Below are 20,988 nucleotides of genomic sequence, written 5' to 3' on the forward strand. Positions count from 1 at the left end.
TCTGCTTGTGACCAAAGTCTTAAACTCTGAAAGAGGCTAGGCCCACAGATCTTTTAACTGTACAACATGAGTCACCTTGACTCACCACAATATTGACTCTACTGTAGTGAAGTAGCCAAGTAAATATAAGCTTTGAAAGTGAGCTGGATTTTGACTGGTGGCTGAGACTACCAGTTATCTAATTTAACCCTCACTTATCCATCTATTCATCTGTACAGTCATTTGCTCACTTATACATACTGTTTTATTACTTCACTCATTACTACATTCACCCAGCAAACTTTTACCGAACACACACACAAACAGACACTGCAGCATACCATATGAATCCAAAGATGACTCAATTTCCAGTCTCTACCCTCAAAGAGTCACCACTGGCAACAGACAGACAAATTAACTATTTTCACATAACGGTAAAAGTGCAAGGATGGAGGTAAATAAGGTCTTCTCATGAGGGTAGAGAGGGTCTGTCAGGGGAGCAAGTTAGACCAAAAATTTTCATTAAAAGGTAAGACATTTCCAGAAGACAGAACAGTATCAGAGTTCAGAAATCTTGGCACAATTTGGTCAGCGATTAGGTGGGGGAACAAGACACTGCAGAAGCTGAGAAGATCGTGAAGGACCTCATACACCAAGCTAAGGAGTGACCTGATCTTGAAGATGGTCGGTAGAAAGGGTTTACACAGGAAACGGTGGAGTTCTGGATTAGAAAGCCCTGTGTGAATCCTGAAAGCAGGGAGACCAATTAGGAAGTTGCTGATGTGATCCAAAGGAAGAAGTGATAAAAGGAACAGATGAAAGACCAAACATGTACTTAAGAGGTAGACGTGATAGTACTTGGCGATTAATTAGTTGGGGGCAGAAGGGGACAGATGGGCAGGCAATAATAAGTGAGGAAAAGAGGGAGGATCTGGGATGCTTGCTAGTTTTCTAGCCTGGGCAGCTGGGTAGGTGGTGGTTCCTTTTTTCCACAATAGGGAACTTGGGCAATTCTGGAGAAAGATGATGGGTTCCATTTTGGATGGACTGGACCTAAGACTGTGGGACACAGAGGAGAAGAAGTTTAATGAACAAATGGATATATGGGTACAGAGCACAGGAAAGGGGTGTGGACAAGGCATGTTGATATGGACATCACCAGTATAAAGGTGGTAACTGAAGAGTTTTAATATTCAAACTCCAGTCCTCCAAGATAGTCTAGGGAGGAAGTATCTTCTCCTGGGAAGGGGAGGTGGGAACTTGTTACTTGGTGTCTTATTTCTTGAGATGCCTTCGAGGAACTCTCACCAGTTAGCACCATCATTGCCACATTATGGCCAACTGCAGAAATGTGTCCATTCTCTTCATACACTGAGCACAGCAGTGACCACATTAGAAGGTTTCAATAAGACTTTACTGAAAGCTTTACTAAATGCTAGGGAATAGCACGGGGGAAATAGACACACAAGGTAAGATACATCAGGATGAGCTGGTGAGCGAGATGCTGGTACTCAGCCATTTTTAGTTGGTGGCTTCCTGATGGACTCCTGTTCTTACTCTATGAGGGGTTTCATTTCCTGTGTTCTAAAATTCAAGTACAAATCTCCATTTCTTTTCTGAGGACACACTGCTTCACCATGACTGATGCCCAGAATATCCACTCGCTTCAGGGAGGTGAGCCCCACTCTGTGGCTTCCGGGCATCATACAACAAAATGGTCTCAAAACCCTAATATCTAAATGAGAGCGACATTCACACAGAGACTGGTGTTGGGAAGGTGGTGTCGTCCTTGTTACATAAGCTTAGAAATAATTTCCATGGATCTTTTGTGGGAATTTTATCTAAAATTAGAGCCTGCCTTGATGATCTTCTCAATAAAATAGTGTTTCAAGAGAAGGCACAGTAGGAAACTATTCTAGCAAAGGTAGTGCCCTCTAACAGTCGAATTTATTTACCATACAATAAAAAGCACTGTCTGCTTAGATAGCATGTCATGGTTTACAGTTTTCATAAAACAGGGCAAATATTCAATCTGTTGCTTGACTCTGCTATTGTGCCATAACAAATGACCACAAATGTAGCTGCTTAAAACAATGCACATTTATCATCCCACAATTTCCACAAGACAGGCGTCCCAGCATGGCTTCATTGGTTTCTCTCCCTAGGGTTTCATTAGGCTGCAATTGAGGTGCCAGTCAGAATGCATTCCTTTCTGGAGCTCACAGGAGCGTGGGCAGGATTCAGTTCCCTGTGAAGGTCCTCATGTCTTGTTGGCTCTTAGCCAGGGGCTGCCTCAGCAACTGAAGGCCCCACAGCTCCTTGCCAGATGATCCTCACAAGGCAGCTTATGTCTTCAAAGCCAGCAGGAGACTCTCTGAGCAGAGGCCCAGTCTTCCTCTTAGGGGTTTCACCTGATAAGTCAGCCCCACCCAGGGTAAATCTCCGTTTGGATTAACTCAAAATCGATTACTAGTCACTACTTCGCAACCACAAGGATGGTTTATTTAAAAAAAAAAAAATGTGCATGTGGGGAAAGGGCAAGTGTTGGAAAGGATGCAGAGAAATTGGAACTGTAGTGCATTGTGGGTGGGAATGTAAAATGGTGCTACTGCGAAACTGTGGTTCCTCAAAATGTGAAATACAGAATTACCATATGACCCAGCAATCCAGCTTCTAGGTCTATACCCCAAAAGAGTGAAAACAGAGTCTCTAACAGATCCTTTTACACCAATGTTCCAGAAGGTGGGAACGGTCCAAGTGTCCATCAACAAAAGATGGATAGAACAAAATGTGGTATATATGCACACTAGAAAGAATGAACCCATGGGACATGCTGCAAAGATTACACTCAGTGAAATAAGCAATGCACATAACACATAATGTATGATATCACTTTAAGAGATGACTAGAAATAGCAACATTGTCGAGACAGAAAGTACATTAAAGGTTACTGAGGGATAACGAAAGGGGGAAGGAGGAGGAGTGTTTGGAAAAATAAACAAAAGTAAAAAGTGAATAAATCCCAACTGAGACAGGTGCTGTGACAAAGAAGTACACAGTACTGTCAAAGTAATATATATATATATATACTTTATATATACATATATAAAGTAACATATTAATATATATGTATATATATTAAGTGATTAAGAACCCTTTACATCTGCAAAACCCCTTCACTTTTGCCATACAAAGTAACCTAATCATGGAGGGAAATTCCTTCATATTTACAGGTCTGTCTACACTAAGGGGAGAGGACCATCTGGGGCCCCCACATCAGGGTGCGTGTGGGGGGAAATCTGGGTGCCATGTTAGAATTCTGCCTACCACCTCTACTTTACATCCCTCCCCAGATGTAGCGTGAAAGCCTGATGCGACACTAGCAATATCTCTATTTCTTAACAGTAATTTTATTAGAATTCTATTTTATATACAGAAGCTTAACCATTGGTTCTCTGAGAAAGGGTTATTTTGGAATATTTCATGGAAAAAGAAAAAAACACAAGAGACTTGCACATCTACCATCCAGACTGAATAAATCTTTAGCACTTAAACAAATTAACTTCAGACCTTCTTTTCCACCAAATAAATCCTTACAGCTGAAGGGTCCACTGTATCTCCTCTCAAGCCCATTCCCGCCTTCTCTCTTCATTGTTAATTCCTATTTTGAGTTCTATTTTTAGTCCATGTTTTTATAATATACACCTTTCGATCCATTAAAATATATAGTGCTGATTTTTAGCATTTGAAATTTTGACTTACATGGTACCAGTCTGGCTATATCCTCTTGCAACCTACTTTTCTCTCTCAATACCATATGCTTGAGGTTTATTCATATTAATACAGGTAGAGCTAGCTCATTCATTCTAAGAGCTGTTCAGTGTTGCATGTCACATGCCCTATTTTAATGAATTTTAATTTCATTAAATTCTGCTCTTATCTAATGATTTCTTTCCTTCTCCTTTTCTTTAGGTTTACCCTTGTTTTCCTAACTTTGACAATTGCTTAGCTCATTAACTTTCAATCTTGGGTTTTCTTCTCCCAACATAAGCATTTAAGACTATTTAAGTTTAGTATTTTCACCATTGCTCAGTTCTAAACATTTTCTAATTTCTATTGTGATTTCTCAGGTCCAAGAAAAACAGGCATCCTACAGAAAAATTTTCACAATTCACAGAAAAAAACAACTCCCTTTGGGAAGTGTAGGGGCCGGTGGGGCAAGGCAACTACAGACGCAGAGAGACCTGACACTTCACTCTTCTCTGATGGACAGGACGGGACTGGTGGTTGCTTGGACAGACCATGGAGTTGGAACAGGACGTGAGGCCTCCATCACTATAGATTCTCAACAAATAAAAGGCAATTGCAGGTAGAGCACATAAAAATATTTAAAAGACATATTTAATCAGAGAAATTAAACATATACAATTTCTACCTTCTGTGAAATAACAGCTCTTTGATCAGCTGTCCTAAAATAAAAAAGAGGAACAACTCTGATCTAAGATATAGGGTTAAATACATTTCTACGATTTTCAAAGTTCATGTGCAAGGTGGCAAACGTCCACCAGCCCAGGGGTCTGGGTGAGAAGCAGGCCTGCGGGATGTGTGCTTGTCCGGAGAGCAGCTACTCAGCTCTAGCCAAGTCTTGTCAAATGGAAGTGAGGGTCCAGGGTAACCTGTCCTCTGAAAAATTTTCAAGAGAAACTAGGAACCTGGGACTGTGTGTGAAATCACAGAATTAAAAAATGCTAAAAAAAAGTTTAAAAACAGCTGCTAAACTCCACGGGACCAGACCAAATAAATTCTGCAAGCCAATCTCCTCCCTGGGCTGCCATCTTCATTCTGCTTTTCCTACTGAAGGCAGTATAGGAACACGATAAATCAGAGGAGGGGAAGCCAGCCTTCAGTGTTCAATTGAAAGCATATATCAAAGCAATCAAGAAATGGTTACAATGACCCCATGAAGCCTCCCTGTGATCTTTTTTTTTTTTCCTGAGAACTTTTAATCTATGACATGTAATTCTGTTTTCAGCTCCCCGTGACCCTAGAAGATGCCAACTCCAAAATCCTGACCTGCCTTGGACCTGGTATGATATGTGTGTCTACACAGCATATTCCCCCTTTTTTTTTTTTTTCATCCTGGCCTATTTCTTTTTCTTTTTCTTTTCTTTATTGAGAAATCTTCACATACATACATTCTATACATGGTGTACATCTTGAGGTATGCTGCTTGTGATCTTGAGGCAATTCTACAAATGTTGTCAGAGTGACATTTTTGAGCCAAGCACCATGGGGTGAAGACAAGAGAGGGCACAGCTCCTGCCCCGAGAACTTAGCGTCTAGTAGGCAGAAGGGGGCATGCACCCAACAAGAATATTCCCGAGAACCAGCTAGCCCGTAAAAAAGGCCACCCCAAAGTTCTGGGAGTTCAAGGGTGGAGGAATTCCCATGAGAATGGAGATGTGCCTTTGAGGTGAGAATAGGAATTCAACACGCAGGGACTGTTGACAGGGAAGGAGAGTGGAGCGAGCGCCCTAAGGTAAAGTAGGGGGAGGAGAAATGAACGTTTTCAAGTGCCTAGTGTCCTACATTCTTTCATAATACATTATTCCATTTAATCATCTTGTCAAAACAAGTCTGCAGGCGGGCCGCGGTGGCTCAGCGGGCAAAGTGCTTGCCTGCTATGCCGGAGGACCTCGGTTCGATTCCCGGCCCCAGCCCATGTAACAAAAACGGAGAAACAGAATACAATAAAACAAGAAAATGTTTAAAAATGTTTCCCTTTCTTCCTTCCTTCCTTCCTTCTATCCTTCCTTCCTTCTCTCTGTCTTTCCTTTAAAAAAAAAAAAAAAAAAAAAAAAAAAAAAACAAGTCTGCAGCTTACAAAAAAAATAAGTAAAGCAAGAGTTTAGGAAACTTGCCGAAAGGCCACACAGCCAGCCTGGAGAGCCAGGTCTCCTGGCTCCAAAGTGCGGCTCCTTCCATCAAGGGGTGACAGAGTGTGCTCGGTCACCAGTTTGCTTGGTGCCCTCATGGTGGTTTAAAACCAAGACCAGAAGAACAAATAGAGGCACACCATGAAAGGCCTTGAATGCCAGGGAGGAAGAATTCATATTTCTCTGTCTCTTCTGTCCAAGGTCACTGTGGCCATTAAACAAGACAAACCATATGTTAAACTATAAAGTCATATACAAAGATTAGCTATTAGTAGAGATAATGAGTAGCCATTAAACATGTGGGTGGGTAAAGATCAGAGATAAACCTGGCCGAGGCATATAGAATGGATTAGAACAGGGAGATAGAGCAGTCGAGAGGCTGTGCAGGGGAAAGTGAAGCCACAAGGGACTGAAGATGGAAAAGGAACCTTCAAAGGAATGGGAGAGATGGGAGGTAGGAGAAGATTAGAGAATTCCAGATCTATGATTTGGGTCAGGAAAAGGTTTGAGGAGAAAATAAAGGGGTTATTTCAGAGCTTAGGTGAGAAGGTATACGACTCAGTTTGCTAATTCATCTTATTTCCCAGAGGGGAAAGGAGGTAAGCCCTGTTAGGCTTCAAGTGTTTGCTCAAACTAAATGCACCATTTTCAGTTCAGGCTGCCAGGCACAGCTGGTGTGTATTATATTCAACTGTCAAAATCTTCAGGCCTGTTGAGTTAAATTTACACTGGTGTCTTCTGGAGATTTGCCTAGAGTGCCAAGAGCTCAGCTCTGAAGTCACACACCTCATTTGGAACCTGGCTCTTTCATGGAATTGGCAGGTCACTTCTTTGCCCCTCTGCACCTCACAAAAGAGGAAGCAGGCCAGCTCTCACCCCACTGAGGCCAGTTCTCTAAAAAGATCCCAAACCGAAGGCTGATTACAGGGATGTGACTTGAATTCAGGACATTCTGAAGTGGCTGGAGGGAAGAAACTTTCCTAACAACACATTCAAGGACTCTTTTACTTCAGGGAAAGCACCTCATTGGGGAGGAAGGCAGAGGATCTAATTACTGGACCCATACTGAAAACATACAGGACTGAAGCAGTGTGAACCCTAAAGCTGCCTCCATGGACAGCCGGGCAGTCTGTGAAGATGGACTGACCTGGGGAAGGGTGGGGGATCCTGACACAACGCAGCCTACAAGGAGAGGTAAGGGAGAACTCTTGATCTGCAACACCAAGAGTCAAGTCTGGCTGAAAGGATGACTCTTCTTTTGCCTAGAAGAGGCTGGTACCCAGGAAAGATTTCTTAGACAGCAAATCCTGGAGCTAAAAGCCAGATGGTTGTCTGGAGGAACCCAGCCAGGCTGGGGAAGCTCTCCATCTCCTCGCTTCTTGAGCTGCCCCTCCACAACGATGTTGTTTTGTCTTCCACTCTCTTCTGGGGATGCACATTCTCCTAGAGTGACCTCATCTGCTCTCATAGCTTCAATTCCCATCTCTATCACTTGCCTAATTCTGTCTTCCAACTGCAAGATGCAATATACAGTCAATTGCCTTCTAGAAATTTCGACTTGTATATATACCTCAACATGGGGAAAAAAAGTTATCTTTCTTTCCTCCAGAAGACCTGCAATTTTGCCTCCTGGCTTTCCTTTGCAGTATTAAAATACACTGCACATGGTATAACACCAACAGTGAACCTTAATATAAACTATGGAATATAACTAATGGCACATTATAATAATATTCTCTTATCATTTGTAACAAAGGTACTACACTAATAATGTTGAAAATGTGGGTGGGGAACTCTATTTTATGCATGATTGTGCTGTAAATTGACAACTTCTCTAATAATATTAGTAATAAAAGAACTCAAGAAAAAATGTCCAAAATGCTTTGACACGCCTCCTGTCAGGGTGGGTCTTTGGAATTGACTTGAGGAAAAGAACGTGGCAGAAGTGATGCTGCATGAAGTTCCAGGCTAGGTTAGAATGGAGTGCTCAGCTTCTGCTGGATTCTCTTGGGACATTCACTTTGAAGCCTTGATTCATATATGAGAAGCTGCCATACTGGAGGGACCACGTGGAAAAGAGAGAAAGGAGAGAGAGATGCTGGAGGAGCCTTAACTGTTTTGAGTCTTCCCAGTCCAGGCAGCATAAAAGTGAGTGAAGCAGCCTTTAGTGAGTCCAGCTCCAGCCACCACCTCACTACAACCACAAAAGATATCCCAAGAGAGAACTGCCTGGCTGAATCCAGTCAACCCTCAGAACCACAAGCCGTAATAAGATGACTGTTGTTATTTTAAGCCACTACGTGTTGGGGTGATTTTTTTACATAGCAACAGATACCAAAACAGTTCTCTAGCTCCACAATTGTGTGATCACTGAAAATGTTTTTGGAGGGCTTACCAGGTATTAGGCACAAGCCTAGGCATTTTATATAATTAATTCTGACTTATCTTCACAACGAGTCTATGAAGCAACTTCATTTTCAGGTGAAAAACTGAGGCACATTGAGGTGAAGTAACCTGCTTAAGTGCCCACATGAATTAAGTGACTCTGCTGGGATAGACAGGCAGGCTGGGTCCAGTGCTACACCACTTTGCCTCTGGAGAAATTCTAGTTGACTCCTTATTCCATCCCAGGCCAACACCGAAGTCACCAAGTTCAGCTACTGACTAAACATCTGTAAATCTGTCTCTCCCTTTCGTCTTCACTGAAACTGCGTTGGTTCAGGTCCACCTCATTTCTCACCAAGACTATTTCATCACCTTCCCAAAGCTCTTCCTGCTCCGTCTTGTCTCCTCTCATTCATCCACAGCAGCTTTTCCAAAATGCTAGTCTTGCCAAGCCATTTTCTTGCTTAATGCCCTTTCAATGGCTTCTCATAAAAAGATGGCACTCCTGGTCAAGCTCCACCTGAGCTCCTGGTTCCAGATCCAGCCACAGCCCCACCACAGCCCCTGCCCCTGAGTCCAGTTCTGGTCCAGTCCCAGCCCAGCTCCAATCAGCCCCAGCCATGTCACAATGCTGCACTGTTTCAGTTCTGCCTTGCCCCATGCCCACATCTCTGAATTTTTGCACATTGTCCTCTCTGCTTTCCCATTCTATCTATTTACCATTTTAACCACTTCAAAATTTAGCTCAGGAATGCTAAAGGTTCCGCTCCTTTGAATGCTCCTTGAATGCTCAAGGTTCCACTTCTCCATGATCTGAGTGACAAAGGTGTTCCCAGACCAGATAACTAAGCAGGTCCCGGCCGGCCCTGAAGTTGAAGTTCCTTCAACTTCCATGCCCAAATGTACATGAAACAGATCAGATATCCTTGGTGTGAATTAGGACAGGACTGGTTGCTGAAGGCTTTGCTATTTGCAGGGATGGGGACACACCAGAGGGTGGGAATTCCCTCACTGTTACACACAGAATATGTCTTGCAAACACTGGATTGCATGTACCAATCTGACGTTGAAGGTGTGTGGGCTTTTTAAAGTATGTAAACATATAGTAATACTGACTTTTTTAGTATACAGTTCTATGAATTTTAACATATATGTTAAAATTCTTATAAATACCACCAAAATTAAAATACAGAACAGTTTCATCACCTCCAAAGAACTCCCTCATGTTATAAGTTTACAGTCACACACACACCCTACCCCCTACCTCTAATGTCTGGTAACCACCAATCTGTTCTCCAACACTATGGTTTTGTCTTCTTGAAAATGTCATATAAATGGAATTATATGCTATGTAACCTTTCGAGACTGGCTCATGTGGTAGATTCAGTTGTCAACTTGGCCAGGTGAAGGCACCTAGTTCTGTTGCTGTGGACATGAGCCAATGGTACGTGAACCTCATCTGTTGCTGATTACATCTGCAGTCGGCTAGGAGGCGTGCCTGCTGCAATGAATGATGTTTGATTTAACTGGCTGGTGCTTAAGTGAGAGAGCTCAGTGTAGCACAGCCCAAGTAGCTCAGCATACCTCATCTCAGCACTCGAAGTTCAGTCCAGGTCTTTGGAGATGCATAAAGAAATCACCCCGGGGAAAGTTGTTGGAACCCAGAGGCCTGGAGAGAAGGCCAGCACAGACCATCCTGTGCCTTCCCACGCAAGAAAGAACCTCACTTGAAAGTTAGCTGCCTTTCCTCTGAAGAACTAACAAAATAAATCCTTTTTATTAAAAGCCAATCTGTCTCTGGTATGTTGCATTCTGGCAGCTAGCAAACAAGAAAGAGCACTCATTTCACTTGGTATAATGTCTATGGGATTCAACCAAGTTGTTAGGTATATCAACAGTCCGTTCCTTTTCCTTGCTGAGTAGATTGCATTTTATGGTTGGACTGTAGTTTGTTTACTCATTCACTTGTTGAAGGATATTTGGGTTGTTTCTTGTTTGAGGTGATTATGAGTAGAACTGTTATAAACATTCATGTGCAGGTTTGTTTGTTTTTTTGGCATGGGCAGGCTCCGGGAATCAAACCTGGGTCTCCGGCATGGCAGGCAAGAATTCTGCCTGCTGAGCCACCATTGCACCGCCCCACGTACAGGTTTTTATATAAACACGCACTTCTTTCTCTAGGGTTAGAACCCAGGAGTGAGACTGCTGGGTCATATGGTAAATATATGTTCAACTTTATAAGAAACCACCAGTTTTTCAGAATGACTGCCCCATTTCACATTCCCACCAACCACGTATGAGAGTATGGGTCACTCCATATCTTCATCAGCACTTGGTGGTGTGAGCATTTTTTCATTTTAGCCATTTAGATAGGTATGCAGCAGCATCTCACCATGGTTTTGCACTTCCCCAATGACTAATGATGCTGAACACCTATTCATATGATTATATGACATACGTATATTCTTCTGGGTAAAGTGTATGTTCAAGTCTTTTGCTCATTTCTTAAAGTGGGTTTTTTTTTTACTGTTGAGTTTTGAGAGTTCTGTATATGTTCTAGACTCAAGTTCAGATATGTTAGATATGTGATTTGCAGTTCTTTTCTTCCAGTTTGTAGTTTGTTTTTTCATTTTCTTAACAATAGCTTTCATAAAATTTTTCAGTATGCTAATGCTGCCAGAATGTAACACACCAGAAATGTGTTGGTTCTTACAATGTGGATTTATTACTTTTAGTTTACAGTACTTAGGCTGCAAAATTGCCCAACTCAAGGTATCAACAGAGAAATACCTGGACTCTGAAGACAGGCTGCTGGCATCTGGGACATCTCAGTCTCAAGGGAAGGCCATGGGAATGTCTGCTGGACCTTTGCTCCTAGGCATTGTTGCTTTCAGCTTCTATTCCAGCGGTTTCCTCTCTGAGTGTCTGTGGGTCCCCTCTTAGCTTCCTCTGGGCTTTTCTCTTTGAACTTCTCTTAAATTCGTCGCTTTTCAGAGATGAACTGTGCTGGTTTGAAAGGATTATGTACCCTAGAAAAGCCATGTTTTAATCCTAATCCATTTCGTGGAGGCAGCTTTTTTTTTTAATCCCTATTCAGTACTGCAGGTTGGAACCTTGAGTCGATTATCTCCACCAGGTGTGACTCACCCAACCGTGGGTATTAACCTCTGATTAGAGGGAGATGTGACTCCACCCTTTCCAGATGTGTTTTGATTGGTTTACTGGAATCCTTTAAAAGAGGAAACATTTTGGAGAAAACCTGAGAGCCACAAAAGGCATGAGAGCCCACACAGCCAGAGACCTTTGGAGATGGAGAAGGAAAACACTCCCGGGGCAGCTTCAGGAAACAAGAAGCCTGAAGAGAAAGCTAGCAGCCGCCGCCTTGTTCGCCATGTGCCCTTACAGCTAGCAACCTAGCACACGGACAGACACACAGGCAAAAGACAGCCATCCGCAAACAGGGGCAGAGATCGGAGTGATGCAGGTACAAGCCGAGTACCCTAGGAAGGCCAGAAAACACACTAAGTGGGAAGAGAAAGGAAGAGTTCTTCTCCGGAGCCTTCCCAGGAGTGCGGCCCTGTGGACACCCTGATTTCGGACTTCTGGTCCCCAGAACTGTGGGAGATTTCTGTTTAAAGCCACTCAAGTTGTGAGGATTTATTACGGCAATTCTAGGACCCTGACACAATACTGAGCCCACATCCCCTAGGCTTACCCTGACATGGTCTGCAGAAGGCACTTGTGTGCTCTGATGACTTTCTGTGTCTCTGCCCAAGGGCGGCCTTGGTACATGGCATCATGCCATCATGCCATCAAGCCTCAGGACTGCCCCCAACCAATGAGGGACAGGAGTCGGTGGACAAATCCCCCCGCTTCCTGGCCGCTCCCTGGGATGATTTTGCAGCACATCCTCACTGCCTCCTATAAGTTCCCAGTGGGATTGAGCTCATAGTAGAGACCAGCTTGTAAAGGCAGCCTGTATTTCTGTTCTTCCTTCCCTGTCCCATTTCCCTACTCCTCCCTGTGCTTCATGAGACCATTCCAAAATAAATGCCTTGCACCCAAAAAAAAAAAAAAAAAAAAAAAATTTGTCGCTTTTAAAGTATTCCAGTAAACATATTAAGACCCACCTTGGGGTAACTCCTCAACTGAAATAACCTAATCAAAACGTCCCAGCTACAAAAGGTCTGCTCCCACAGGAATGGATGAAAAGAACACGACCTTTTCTGAGGTACACAGCAGTTTCAAACTGCCACACAGAGCAAAAATTTTACTTTTGATAAAGTCCAATTTCTCAATTTTTTTCTTTTATGAATTGTGCTTTTGGTGTAAAGTCTAGGAAGTCTCTGTTTAACCCCAGGTCATGAAGATTTTTCTTCTAAAAGTTTTATATTTTACTCTTGAAAGAGTAACGAATTTTAGATCTGTGATCCATTTTGAGTTCCTTTTTGTATGAAATGCGATGCTTAGGTTGAGGTTCTTTTTTCTCCTGCTGAAATGGATGGTCAGTTGTTCTAATACTGTTTGTTGAGAAGATTATCCTTTGTTCTTTGAATAGCTTTTGTATCTGTGTCAAAAATCAAATGTGTATATTTATCATCTATTTCTGTTTCATTGATCTACATTGTCTACTCCTTCACCAATACCATCATCTTGATTACTGTCTTAGAATATTATGATTCCTCCAACTTTAATCTTCTTTTTCAAAATTGTTTTAGCTATTCTAGTTCATCTTTCCATATAAATTTTAGAATCAGCTTGGCTGATAAATGTATACAAAAAGTCCTGCTCTGATTTTGATTAGAATTACAGTAATCTATATGTCAATTTGGGAAGAACTGACATCCTTACTATGTTGAGTCTTCCAATCCATGAATAGGCATGTCTTTCCATTTATTTAGGTATTTTTAAATTTCTTATATCAGTGTTTCTCAGCATATAGATTTTGTACACAATTCGTGAAATATATACTGCCTTTCATTTTTTGGAGCTATTATAAACAGAACTTTTAAATTTCAGTTTCCAATTATAATTGTCAGAATATGAAATAACAATTGAGAGCGAATCTAAGCAAAAAGTCACAGCTGCTTCAGCCAGATATTGCAAATTGCCACGTATGCCAAGCTCCAACCAACAGTCCTCTTGAAACCCGAAAGTGGGCTGTATCTAAGACTCTATAAATAAAGTTTTACTTAGTAAGCTTATCTTTTCAGAAACTTAAAACATCCAGATTATTCCTATGACAGATAAACCCTGAAGCCCAGAGGTACCAGTCACTCCAAGATCATTAACCAAGTGCCCTCCTCTATCCCATAAGGTCAACAACCCTTTCTAGCATGAAGAAGTTAAATTGGTTATTACCCAGATATCTCTAAGATTGAGAGAATGGCCAAATGAGAGGGAGGAGGCATAACTGAGAAATTAGGATTTAGCAAATGATTATGACTACTGCTTCGTTATATGGATGTTTCTTTTTAGTTTCTAGTGTATTGGAATAGCCAGAAGGAAATACCTGAAATTGTTGAACTGTAATCTAGTAGCCTTGATCTTTGATAATGATTGTATAACTATATAGCTTTTATTGTATGACTGTGATTGTAAAAATCTTGTGCCAGCCACTCCCTTAATCCAGCGTTTGAGTAGATGAGTAATAAAATAAAAACACACATGAAGAAATAATAATAATAGGTCGGGAATATGGGGAAAAATATCCCTATGTAAACTATGGACTATAGTTATAGTACTACTTTAATACTCCCTCACCAATCGTAACAAATGTAACTACTGTTAAAAAATAGAAGTGCATGGAGCCTGCCCATGCCAAAAAAAAACAAAAAAGAAGTACAAAAAAAAAGTGTTATCGTCAACTACAACAAGTTGTCCACACCAAGGCAAGAGTTGGTGGTAGAGTGATACGTGGAATTCTGGTAATTTATGCCTGATTGTTCTGTAAACCTACAACTTTTCTAATAAAAAATACTTTTTTAAAAGTCACAGCTGGTAGCTCCTCCCACTGTGACCCAGTACCCCCTTCCCTGGTGCAAACACTGAGCAGGATTCAAAACATGTGTAAGAGCTCAGTGACAGAGCATCACCACTTCAGGTAATTTCAGGGTTTTATGTCTTAGATGCAATAAGCCCAGTCTTTGGCTACCGACTTGAGGTTAAATACATAACCATACCTTAATCATTTCCATTTAAACAATAGTAGGTGGGCCGGTGGTTCAGTGTTATAATGCTCTCCTTCCACGCCCAAGACCTGGGTTCGATTCCCAGACCATGAGCTGCACCTAACTCCCTCAAATTTTTTTCAAAATAAACAAGTAGGGGATTTCATTTCAGCTGGAAAATATCAATGGTCAGTGAAAGTGTCAAATTTACCTAAGGGAGCACAGGCATGTTTCACAGGGTCTGCGCCTTCTGAACTGGTGGTACAGATCTAGATCTCAATCTCGATTCCTCTGTGCAAATTAGAATCTCCTCTGCCTGGTAAAACCCCAGGAAATTCTCCAGGTATAAGACAGGAATCGATGAGGAGGAAGCCCATTACATTTTTGAGTTGAAAACTGATTTTACCTATTTATTTTTTGCATGGGCAGGCACCAGGAATCGAACCCAGGTCCTGGGCATGGCGGGCGAGAACTGTGGCCCACCTGACAATTGACTTTAGCTAATAGTAAAGTAAAAACCTATCTTCACACTTTTAACGGCTGAGACTAGCAGTGTTTATCCAAGCAGTTGCCCAAGATTTACTAGAGCAGTTAGTCTGGGCAGGCCAACTAATTCTCATAGAAATAATCCCCAAATAAGGAGAGAAATGGGTAGAATTTGGACAAGGGTATAAAAGAATGCTTGGAGAAGAAAACTAGAAATAAATTCACTAAAATAAATGGAAGTTGCTAAATACCACATCCAAAAAGGCTTTATCGACCAAGATTGATTCAGCTCCAACCTATAGGCCATCTCAGGGAAACCAGCTATAAGCTTCCATTTTCTCTAATCCACCCAAAGCATCCCCTGGAGGGCAGGCTGGTTCTGGTGCTGGCTCCCTTAGGAAGTCCTATTTTCCTCGGGGCAGAGAAACGTTCTCCAGTCTGGGAGCTTCAGGACCCTGCTGAGCTCACACTAAAATGGCTTCAATGGCCAGACCTGCCTGGTCCTGCAGCCCCCAAACTAGGAGCAAAGTATGTATGGGACGACTCAGGGTTGGGTAAGAGTTTAGCTTCTCAAGATCTTCACTCAAAAACCCATACAAATGAGTGCATAACTAGGATCAATGAAATGATATTAAAAGATTTGCTTTTCTTTGCCAATGAAGAATATTTTGTAATCAATCACAAAACTATTTTTGGGTATCTCCTATTAAGTGGGTACAATGCTAGATGCTAAGAGTGTGCCAGACCCATCTAAGACAGCAGTCTTAGCCTCAGGAAACAAAGATGAGAAAGAAAAATGTGAAAATAAAGCACTACACATATTTAGTAGTTTCATACAATATTAAAACTGGACTTAAAATAGGTTAAGAACCTCTGTACTCATATCAGTCTCTTTACCTGGACTTTCTCTCACCAACTTCAAGCTCAGATTTTACCACCCTTGTCTAGGACCGTCCTATGAACTCCTCTGAGAACCCTCTCCCAGTTCCACCTCCTCCTGTGAAGGTCCAGGGCATTCTGTTGCCTTCTTGTGGCATCAGCCACAGCAGTCTCAGGTTCACGTACCTGCGCCTCTGACAGATCGTGAAGATGAAGCACAAGCTTCTACGCTGCATCTCCTGCCAGGGTACCAGCTCAATTTAAATTAAATTCCTAACTGATGGCTAAATGAATAGATTTTCCCAGGAATGGGCCATTCTCCTCAGTTTATATGCCAGCTCCATTTGATTAAGAGGGGTTGCCTAGAGCATCGTTTTGAGTATTCTGAGGCCATGATGGAGCCGAATGGGACAGAGGACCACCATCAATCAGTGACGGCTGCCACAGCGCAGAATTGGGAGTGGTGGCACAAATGCTGTATACTTGGGAATATAAATGAAGTGCTATACAGAAAGGGAGAGATTATTTCAGACTGGGTAGTCAGAGAAGGCTGCGTGATAAAGGTGGAAATTAAATCCATCTTCAAGAATAGGCAGGATAAAGTGGGTGAACACATGTGCAAAAGCATTAGCTCAGCGAAGTACAACAGACCCAGGGTAAGCAACTACGAGACAAGTTTGACTCGGATAAAATACCAAATAGAAGATGTAAGAGAAGAACAGGGGAAAGGACGAAACACTGTAGTGTCCCAAATTAAGGGACAAGATAAGAAGAGCCAAGAGACAGAGAAGGGATGGAGCAAGAGGGAGTATAATAAGCTTTTACTTGGCCACTCTGTAACAGTGACATTGGCAAGAACGTTTTACATTATCAATTAGGTATACTGAAGTTTGTTAGCAGAGATGCAATCTTGCTTCTTTACTAATAATCTAAGTTTTGGAGTCAGTCTTAGGTGCAAATCCCAGTTCTGACTGCAACCTCAGCCAAGTTACTATACCTTCTTTTAGTTCCATCATCTGTAAATTCCCTAACTTAAGTGCTGAAGGTCAAATGGCAAAAAAATGTGCATAAACTTCATTGTATGCCATCGATAAATATTATCTATTATGCTTGATTAGCCACAGAAAAATAACTTTTGTCTATTATTGTTTTTAATTTTATTTTTCTGTCTTGTTTAGAAATAACTTTTTGAAGCAGAAAAAGTTTTACTGACTCATAGTTTGAGGAATCCTATATGAAACATGTAAAGTGGAAAGTGGTTCAGAAAACATTTAAGTATATGGGATACCCACAGAAATTTAGCAAAAACATTTTACTTTCCAAGAACAGAGAGAGGATTTCTGTAGTTATCCATTCCTGGGAATGACACATTGCTTTGTTGACTTAATACTTAACTGAATTATAAGTAACCAGATAACTCTTTAGCAACAGAACAGTGATAGGGAAATAAGTTAATCATACAATCGCAACTAAATTCTTTCCTGTAGGAATTTCCCCATTAATCCAGAAGTAAACGTTACAGTTTTAATCATCTGGGGGTGCTGAACCTCAATAGTTGTCTCAGAGCAGCTAAAAGAATAAACACTGAGTGTAGACATACACTGAGTTCATTTCTGAATTGAAGTTTCGATCCCCAAGACCACCAGTTTGCTTCCACATGCAGGCTAAGCAGAAAATGATGCCATATCGAGACCCTGCCTATGAACACGAAGAGCTGCTGTGACAACTGTCCCCTGAGCACAGTTAGAGACTTGGAGACCAAAGACCATCAGCCTGAGCGAGGTGGGATGGTGGGAGGGGCCAGTTCTGAGTCCGGGGCACCATGCCTGGCCCTCCCCAGTGGGGAGGCCAAAGTCCCAGGAGCTCACACAGCCGAGGTGTGGCCCCGGGAGAGGAGCTACCCACGTCTGTGCCACTGGGACAAGGCCAGTCCCTCGTGAGAATGTGCAGGAGCATTTGATGGGAAGGAAATAGTCTACCTCTGGTACTAGAACAGGCAGTCTGCAGATATTTTTTAAAGCAGGGTAGTAACATTTCTGGCAAGGACTGAGTCACTGAAACACTTCCTTTCCATTAACAGAGGTGTTACTGTGAGTGTACTAATTATCACAGAGCACTCTTTGTGGCAGTTCGGGGCTGTTTCTTCAACAAGTAGAGCAAATTAGCCCCTTTGAAATCTATCTGCCAAGCTAAACTATAGCTCTGAAGCGAGTTAGTGGCTTAATATTAACCGTCTCCAATACTACCCTCTATTAGAAGACATACATTAACGTTCAAAATAGGAAAGGACCTTTAAAACACTTGCTATTTTAACCGACTCTGCTCCAGGGTGTTTAAATGGGACACGTGATGACATTAAAATTAGTTTCTTTTCTTCGAGAGAGCCCGAGTCCCCCACTGGGCATCCGACCCTAGGTCTCCAGCGTGGCAGGGCATTCACAGATCCTCAGGTGGACATGGCTTCCCTGGTACCAGGCCCTTGGGCTGCTGATTCACGAGGACAGTTATTTTCAGTTTCAGCTGCTGTTAAAGGTAATCACAATTTCCCATAAGTAATTAATGTGGAAAGCGCTCCTTACAAACACAAGTGCACCACCATGCGCTCAGCTAATTCCAAACTCTGCTTATTTACACCTTGTCTGAAAACCCAGGGTTTTCGCCCATCTGAGACACTATATGACCTCCATCAGATTCCGAATTAGCACACAATAATTGCCTACAGAGCATGTCTTCATTTGATGCGCCCTTTATTTCTCAGGCCTGCTGCTCAAATTTTTGTCCAGGTGGGTAACTTTGATTCTGTAGTCTTATTTTGCTAAATAAAATACTGTTTCTTAGATCAAGCACCCTCTGATGTACTATTTGATATTTGTCAACCACCTCCTCTTTTCTGAATACTAAAACCAGAGACAGACTGTCCGCCCTTTCATTCTGTCTATGTATGGTAGCATTTATATCCAAAGTCCACCTAACGGATGGCATTAACCATGTATATACCAACTTTGATGTGCAGAATCTAACAATTAAATCATTTTTTGATTCATTTTATAATCTTTTTGTCTGGATTATAATTTTGTTTTGGGTTTTGCTTTGATAGACTTGAGGTATATATCTTACAAAGGATAATCAAAAACCACAACCTTTTCAGTAATTCTCCCAATTTAGTGGTTTCTGATTTGGTTCAAAAAAATGAAAGCACCAGGTATCAGCATTCAAAGCCCAAATTTTTACTCCTAATTCTTCAATATGTAGAACTTGGGCCACGCTATCCAAAGGACTCCTCCTCTAAGATACTTAATACTTAAGGAAGGTACCTCAAAGCAGATGCATGCAATACACATACACACACACTTAAACCAAAAGTGACTTATGCAAACCCAACACACTATCAACTACCAAATTCCTAGAGAACATCACGGAAACCAATTAGTAGTGATAATTATTTTGTTTATTAGGGCTCATATTACTGCTATAATGGAATATTAATATTGACATAGAACATTAATCTGAAATAGCTCCATCTATAATTTACATTATCCCCAAGTCACAGATCAGCAGTTCAAACACATAACACTTGACTCAACTTCAAGGTCATTTCATCCTCATGTAATGACTTTCAATTCTCCCTTGGTTCCACATGAAAGAGTTCCTCTAGCTCCTAGCAATGATCTAAGGCATGATGATACAGTTACAGACCCTAGTTCCTAGCAATGATCTAAGGCATGACGATACAGTTACAGACCCTAAAGGATCTTAAAGTTAGAAGAACCTGAGATTTTCTAGCTCTGGGTCAATAAGCAGTCAGCACATATGCCACTACCTTCTGAGCCTAATCCTAATACAGACATTAGTAATCAATTTCAGAGCTTCTGTCTTCTACTTTCTCAACATAACACTCCAGACAGTTAACTGCTTATAAATGGTACTAGCACATGAATGGAATTATCCTTACTCTTCCAGGTTATACAAACACTCTTTTTTTTTTGGTAAGTAAACAAAGGCCCAGAGAGTTGATGTATTAGATACATCTTTTTACATAGCTTTTAAGAGTCAGTTTTATTACTTCAAGGTCTCATTTCCAGTGCCCATTAGGTGTAATTTTCCAGTGCCTGCTAGGTATAATAGGGGTGCTTTTACCCTCAACAGATGTATGATCTAGTTTTGAGAAAGATTAACTTGCTTGACATATATGTTGACTAAGTGTTAATCTGTGTTGCTGATGCTGATCAGAGGGGGCTGAAGTAGCAAGAGAAAAATTTATGAAGGAAATAAAGCTCGAGCTAAGTTTTGGGCCCACTTATTCACTCAACAAAATGGGGTGGGTTCTTACTAAATTTCTGGCTCATAATTGGCTCAAACATTCAACAAACATATTGAACTTGCCAGGCATTGGGACAGGTGCTGTCAATCCAGAGAGGAGTAACACAAAAACTTCATCCCTTCACGGAGGAAGCAGGAAAATCAGAATATATTCTAACTAAATTAGAATAATTCTAGCTAAATTAGAATAAATTCTAACAAAAAACTAGAACATAATGTAATAAGTACCAAGAAAATAATGGTACAACGGAACAGTGGGAGAGCATAGTGGTTAAGAGCAGGGACTCTGGAGCCAGACTTCGAGGGTTTGAATCCCAGTTCTACCCTTGACTAGTGACTTGGTGACAAAGGCACATTTCCTAACGCTCTGCGCCTTTGTTTCCAGTTGTAAAATCAAGTCGGTCAATATATAGAGCGCATTTAGAAGAGTACCTGGCATATCATAAGTGATTTATATGTCTTAGCTATTATTACATGTGAAACGGGAAGGAGAAGCTGCTTGGGAGATGCAGGATCCAGAGAGTTCCAAGAAAAAAAGGATGGTTGAGCTGATTCTCGAAGGATGGGGCAGGCAAGCTCGATGCAGGTCATGAAAGGTACTGGATGTCATGCTGAAGAGACGCCCTCTGCCACCCTGAGAAACTTGGGGAGCCATGGATGGTTTTAAGACTAGTGTGATATGACATATCTTAGAAGTTTGAGTACAGACTCAATTCTGTAAGTAAATATATAGTAGGTTAACTGGATTAACCTCCTAAATGTCTCTCTTTGCTTCACCCTTGCCCCTTCAATCTGTGGTCAAAATAGCAGCCAGGGAGAGCCACGTAAAATAA

At 41.6% G+C, this 20,988-nt stretch overlaps 1 protein-coding gene across 4 annotated transcripts in view; it reads right to left on the reverse strand.

Moving 5' to 3' along the window:
* Nucleotides 1-20,988, reverse strand: part of SLC1A1 (solute carrier family 1 member 1) — a 128,548-nt gene that overhangs the window by 58,195 nt on the left and 49,365 nt on the right. The window contains exon 2 of one of the 4 annotated variants that reach the window (XM_077148283.1): nt 18,126-18,358. The exons of 2 other annotated variants lie outside the window; for them this stretch is intronic. Coding sequence is in view for 1 of the 2 variants with exons in the window: in XM_077148282.1 (XP_077004397.1) it covers nt 11,091-11,127 (37 nt within the window). In the remaining variant the exon portion in view is untranslated. Of the gene's footprint in view, nt 1-11,090; nt 11,280-18,125; nt 18,359-20,988 lie in introns of those variants that run through there. One more of the 4 variants, XM_077148282.1, reaches the window with a different exon arrangement.

Source organism: Tamandua tetradactyla, chromosome 2 (assembly GCF_023851605.1).
Source record: "Tamandua tetradactyla isolate mTamTet1 chromosome 2, mTamTet1.pri, whole genome shotgun sequence".
Taxonomy (NCBI): domain Eukaryota; kingdom Metazoa; phylum Chordata; class Mammalia; order Pilosa; family Myrmecophagidae; genus Tamandua; species Tamandua tetradactyla.